At 40.9% G+C, this 6,261-nt stretch overlaps 1 protein-coding gene across 4 annotated transcripts in view; it reads left to right on the top strand.

The window, feature by feature from the left end:
- The first annotated feature begins 259 nt into the window (after nucleotides 1-259).
- Nucleotides 260-6,261, top strand: part of CAMSAP2 (calmodulin regulated spectrin associated protein family member 2) — an 83,126-nt gene continuing 77,124 nt past the window's right edge. For 2 of the 4 annotated variants that reach the window (XM_033067262.2, XM_033067260.2), the window contains exon 1: nucleotides 260-727. In XM_033067262.2, the coding sequence (XP_032923153.1) occupies nucleotides 589-727 (139 nt within the window). In that variant the 5' untranslated portion in view covers nucleotides 260-588. The remainder of the gene's footprint in view (nucleotides 728-6,261) is intronic. The other 2 variants (XM_033067263.2, XM_033067261.2) reach the window with 1 other exon arrangement.

Raw genomic sequence — 6,261 nt, 5'->3', positions numbered from 1 at the left:
GAGAACCGCAGCGGCATCGCCGAGCGGCGCGGGAGCGGGGCGCCGGCCGGGGGGCGCGGGGGCCGCCGGGCAGCGGCGAGGAGCCGGCTCTGCTCCCGGCCCGCAGAGACCGCCGCCGGGGCGGTGCGGGGCCGTGCGGCGTTTTGGGGCCGGAGCCCGGCGTTTTGACATCCCGGCGCCGGGAAGGGCCGCGTCCCGGCCTGCGGCGGCTGCGGGGGCCCTGCCGGCGGCTCCCGCCCCGGGCCGGGGCACTGGCGGCCGCCTGGGGCCCGCAGCCCTGGCCGCAGGGTCTCCCCAGGGAGCGCGGGGCCGGGGCCGCCGGGGGCATTTTTTCGGAGGCGGAGGGACGGCGGCGGGAGTGAATTGAGACAAAGAGCGAGGAGGAGGAGGAGGAAGAAGCGGACACTCGGACTCGGCTACATTCCTGTGCAGAGAAAGGCGGGAGGCGGTGTTAGCCCTTTACGGACAGCTGGGTCCGGCGCTGCTCTCAGCTGCTGTCGGCGTATTTACAGCCGGCTCTCCCGGCCGTGGGAGGAGGACGGGGAAACAACCATGTAAGTTCCCAATTGCCGGGGGTCCTGTGAGAAGATGGGGGATGCCGCAGACGCCAAGGAGATGAGGAAGACTTTCATTGTTCCTGCCATCAAACCCTTTGACCATTATGATTTCTCCCGAGCGAAAATCGCCTGTAATCTGGCCTGGCTGGTGGCCAAAGCCTTTGGGACAGGTAGGTGGCGTCTCCTTCTTCCCTTTCTTTGATGCTGGTTCCTGCTTGGTTGCTTCTCTTCTGAGGACGTGCGAGCCATTCCCTAAGGAGCTAAGAAGGGGGGGGAGATGTGTGGGAAACGCTTTTGGCCTTTTCCCTTATCCTTAAGATCTCTTACCCCTTTTGGGGTTTTTTTTGTTTGTTTGTTTTTCTTTTTCCTTTATTGCACTCAGTCTTTTTGGAGGAACCCCTCTGTTTCCATCAGCAACTAAATTTTGTGTATTGTCGCTCGCATTATTTTATTTGAGTGACTCGATCTCTGTAAATGGTGTTTTGTTTATTACTCGGGTCACACTTCTACAGTGAGAAAAAACGCCGGCAATGCACGTTTGTCTGTCATCTTCAAATTTTTCTTTATATTGCTTAGGAGCAGAATTGGCAGCTAGCAATGGGAATGGGTGCGTGCTCTTGTTCCTGACATGTGTGACAGTAGCCTGTAGCCATTTGAGTGGCTAAGCAATAAGAAGGGTTTTAGGAGAAAGAGCATTTAATGCCAGGTTTTGGCCTGCACAATACAGAAGGCTCTCCTTGTCTGTAAGTGTAAATGGAATCGATTTGTAATGCCTCCAAAAGGCATCAGTGCTCTGTCGTTGAAAACCTTGGACCTTGAGGAATACCAGACCTATTATTCTGTGCCTGAAATATTACTGGGCCTTGAGGAATACCAGACTTGCAGAGGTCTTCTGGGGGAAGCATTATGAAAATTTACCAAGCTGGGGGGGTTTTGTTTGGGTTTTGGTTGTTTGTTTTGGGTTTTTGTTTGGTTTTATTTTCTTTCATTTTTTTGAGGGGAGGTAGGCTTGTTTGCTTCTTGTTTGTGATTTTTGGCTTTGCTATAGCTATAGTATCGTAATAATTTGATTTTCTGTGGATTAAAAATAATGGACTTTTTTGAAAGGTGAAGTAGATATCAACAATCGTTACTTTTGCCCCTTTTTTTGTAAAATAACAGGAAAAGGTTGCTCCTTATGGAATGTTGCGCCTTTTACATTTAGGGCCAGGGTACTGTTATGTATTTAGCCAGCATTAGCCTGTATTTATTTAGAACGTCTTTATGGAACATGCTTCTGGGAACTCATAAGATTTGATGTGATGCTTCCAAAAAGGCATTTCTGAAGTGCTTGAATCTACTGAAATTTCAGTGAGTGCATCACTTTAAAAAGAAAGAAAAGATCAAAATATTGTTTCCATATAAAAATTTGTTGATAAACTCTACTTGCTTTTCTTTGTGAAGTCTGGACAAGTAATATTTTGATATATGGCTTTATTAGCTATGCAAGTATGAGAGGTAATGTAGTAGAGAAAATTCTTGGAAGTACTTAATTCAGCATTTTCAGAAATCATTCTACTTTTAGGCAGCTTGGTTCTATAGGGTCTGCTCATGGGATTCTGAGTGTACAATGCTTGTGCAATTATATAACCCAGCCTTCTAACCTGAAAACTTTTTCTACTGGAGTTTGACAGGCTCTCAACCTATGGTTGAAATGTCTTGGTTTATATTGGCTGAGTTTCTATTGGATGTGTAAAGCCACTTGCAGGGTACTTTTCTGCTACTTTTTATAGAAAGTGTGAGCCAAAACAAATTCCTTTACTCTTTCTCTTCATGACTGGGGTTGTTCTGAGATGCTTGGGTGAAACATGATTAGAGGGAATAATTGCTCCATCTGCTCTCTAAACACTGCAGTAATGTAACAGTAGGAAGAGAGGTAGCCACACACATTTGTAGTGTTTCTGATCCCAGTCCTTCCACTAGGTTAATGCCACTAGGAACTTCAAAGAGCAGTTTGGCTGAAGTAGGGAAAGGCAGCATACACGACTTAGATGTCTGCAGTACAAATGCTTCCTTTATACTTGGAGTGAAACAGAAGAACTGACCTTCACCTTTTCCAAGAAGGAAGGAAGTTTGGGTTTGTTAAATTATTTTAGTTCTTGGGAATGGATCACAGCATAAGTCGTGTCTTCTAACTATTGCTATGTACATTTGTACAGAGGAAATACAAAGGGTGATTAGTGTGTTTATGAGTGCCACTTTTTTTTTTCTTTCTTTGTGCTTGAACTATTGAAGTTCCCTAAGCCTGCAGGGGAAGGTGAAGAGTTTTCCCCTACCGCCTGTGAAACAAAGTAATGCAGTTAGCTTTCATTAATGAAAAGCATTGGTTGTTACAATCATGTATCCATTAAAGAAATCAAAATCTTTATGTATCAAAGGAGTACATCTTTCAGGACATGGCTTTCACGGTTTAAAACTGTATTTCAATACGATCAGAGTTGTGGATACAACTTGACTACATGTTGTGAATTTGCTCTTGCAAAAAGACTTCGAAATAGGTACTGTTCATTAATTAGGAAGGACTTTTGGTGTTTCATTGATACCTGGGTCCAAAAACTGAGAGACAAATTGTCTATTGCTGCTGTCCTTGGTAAAACTGCGAGTGTAGAGTTTGGCCCACAACACAGGCAGGTCAAAAGAAGTTGTCCTATTAGTGAGGTGTCATAGGAGGGTAAGAATGTATTAACAGTCATGTTGAAGGCATCTCGGATGAAGAATTGTTTGTTTAAGAAATACTAATTGAAGAAGGAATTTGTATTTAAGTGTTGAGGGTGTGTAGGATTTTGTGCCTTGGTGTTTTGCTGCAAGACAATATATCAGTGTTAGGACATGTCAGATTAAATGTTTTGTAATAGCCAAATTGTTTAAGTGGCACAACTTGCAGTAACTGAAAGGGGGAAAATTCATAAGTGTGAAGTATAAAAGGGGGAGTGTTTGACCTTTGAAATTAAATGTACAAATACCTAATTTCAGCCTTTTCTACCAATGCTGGCAGTTAACCATTTCAGTATAGAAGAATTTCTTCCTCAAAAAATGGAAGAACAGTACAGACACCATAGCCTTCAACTTAAAAGTATAATGGGTCTAACTTCATAGGAATAAGTTGAAAAATGTCTTGATGTTCTGGTAATCTGCACTCTTTTTGTTTCAGAAGTGGGTTTCACTATTTTGGAATGTGAAGTTTTTGCCTTCCCAGTCTGCTATAGTAGTAGAAAAAGTACCTGGAAAATTTGTTATCCATCCGTGCTCCTAAAGACAGGCTGAGCTAAATATACATCATTCCTGACAGATGTTTGTTTAGCCTGTTTTTTGAAAATCTCTAATTATAGACTTTCTAGTATGTCTTCCAGTCAGTTTGGACCTTATTTTTAGATGCTTTAACAAAATCTAAATGTCTTTTGCTACATTTGTTAAGCCATTACTTACTGTCTTCGTGGTGCTTTTGAGAATGGTGTGCACCCTAAGTTTTTTTTAACACCTTTCATATAATAAAATCAATGTCTGTTACATTATTTAGACAAAACAGACTTTTTTCTTTTTTGTAGGCCAGACTTTTTTGCTCTGTATTTATTAGGGGTTGGTTTGGGTGCTTTTTTGTTTGATTGGTTTTTTCATGTAATTTTTTCCTGTGACTGGTTTACATGAGCTCTGTACTTAAATCTAGATCTATTGGTCCAGCTAAACCACTACCAGTACAAGGTAAATTTCAAAACTTACTTCATATTTCCAACCTATAATACTCTGATTTATTCACTAAAATATGATGTTTGCCGTTTCTGCATCAGCCTAGAATTGTTGACTCATGCAATCTGTGATTCACTGTAGCTCTGTATCTTTCTCTGCAGAACTGCTGCCTACTCAGTTGTTCCCATCTTGTAATTGCACTGTTGTAGGTTCCTGCTTTGCAGCTCTACTTACATAACTGCATCCTATTTTCAAACCACTCCTTCCACTTGTCAAAATTATCTTGAATTATAATTTTGTCCTCCAAAGTGCTTTCAATCCTTTTGTATCTTGGAATCACTTTCTACAACCTTGTCTAGTGGGAAGATGTGAGTTCTTGATCCTGGAAGTACATGTTCTTCCCATTTGGTAGGGGACGTCTAAGTACTCTTGGGAAATGGTTTTTCAACAGCTTTTCATCCAATTTTTAGTTACAAAACTAAGAGTATCTCTATGTATGATTTTCAGAAAATTATGGCAACAGTTTTAAGTCAAGTTAATTCTGTAGCTACTTTACTATCCATACAACATACAATTCTGCTACAGTAATACATTTTAAATGGTTAGCGTGAGGGTTTTTGGTTTATTTTTTTTTTTACAGGAATAAACTAAAAACTAAATAAAAGCTGCGTAAGTCTGAGCAATTGTCCTAAACATCTTTGTGTTTTGTGAAGTCAAAATAAAATAGTGCATATACTTTTAACATTAAATGTATCCTTTATAGGTGTTTGAGGCAATAGATTACAAATTGCATCATCTGCAACTAAATATTACCCCAGAAACTTAAAAATAGCTTTCTCCTGATGATTAATGTTTTCAGAATTCGTATGTGGCTACTTACTGCTCTTTGTCCGTGTTGCCAGTAGAACCATGAAGGGAGGAAATGAACATTGTGTATCTGACAGAAACAAGTTGCAGCTAAATACTCTCATCTGTTGTGTTGGGTGTTGCAGGCCAGAACACATTTTAATCTTTTTCTAGCAGACCTAATTTCTTCACTTGTATTCAGTCTGGCAGTAGCAAAACCTTGTAGAAGGGTTTGGAATACAAAAATAAATGTTTGAAATTCAAGTGAATTTTTTTTTTTATAGATTCCATCTTCTCTCCAAAATAGTTGCTGACAAATTGATGCTTCAGTCAGTCGTACTAAAATCAGTGGATTAGACAAATCATCTACTGAGATGTTTTACTTGGAAGGTGGTTGTATCACTCCTTTCTGCAGAACACATTTGTAATGTAGTTTGACTGTAGATCACTTTCTTTGAAGTAAATACATAAAATTATATGAGCTTCTGGCTCTGTTAGGTTTGGCAGAGTCATCTGAAGTTGTAGACTGTGCGGGTGCAAATCTGAAGGAAGGGGATCAGTAAGGGGACAGTTACAGGATTGGCAGTAGACAATGGACCTCCTTTGGGGTATAGAATCTGTTCTTTCAATGACTCCATCTGTGCCTTTGAGCCTGTTTGCCTTTACAATTCTAGGTGCTGACAGAGATCTTCTGTAGCCAAATGCTCACTGATTTCAGGTGATGAGATGAAATATATTTCTTCTCCCTGTACCTGGTTTTCCTTTATATTTTTGACCACCATTGCAGTTACTACTGCAGCTATAGTAGATATAGATACAGTATAGATGGAGTATACAGATATAGTTTCCCCCTCACCCTATGATTTGGGGTAATCTGTTTGGTTGCTTTAGTGACTCCATGTTTAGAAGTGACTCTTGTTCAAACTTGAGGACTATTTGTATGTTATTGATCAGGAATGTGTCTGTTTTTCAATAAGATGTTATGTAATTTCCATTCTGCAACTAGCACAACTGGATACAATTCCACTCCTGAAATTAGTAACTTGTAATACTTGCTCTGCCAAACGGATCATTCTGGAAGATGTGGATAGAAGTGAAAAACTCTCAAGACTTCACAAGAAAAGTAGAGTGAGTT

The sequence above is a fragment of the Catharus ustulatus genome, chromosome 9 (assembly GCF_009819885.2).
Source record: "Catharus ustulatus isolate bCatUst1 chromosome 9, bCatUst1.pri.v2, whole genome shotgun sequence".
NCBI classification, from domain to species: Eukaryota; Metazoa; Chordata; class Aves; order Passeriformes; family Turdidae; genus Catharus; species Catharus ustulatus.
Note: the sequence above shows the minus strand (reverse complement) of the source record. Positions and strands in the feature narration are given on the sequence as shown.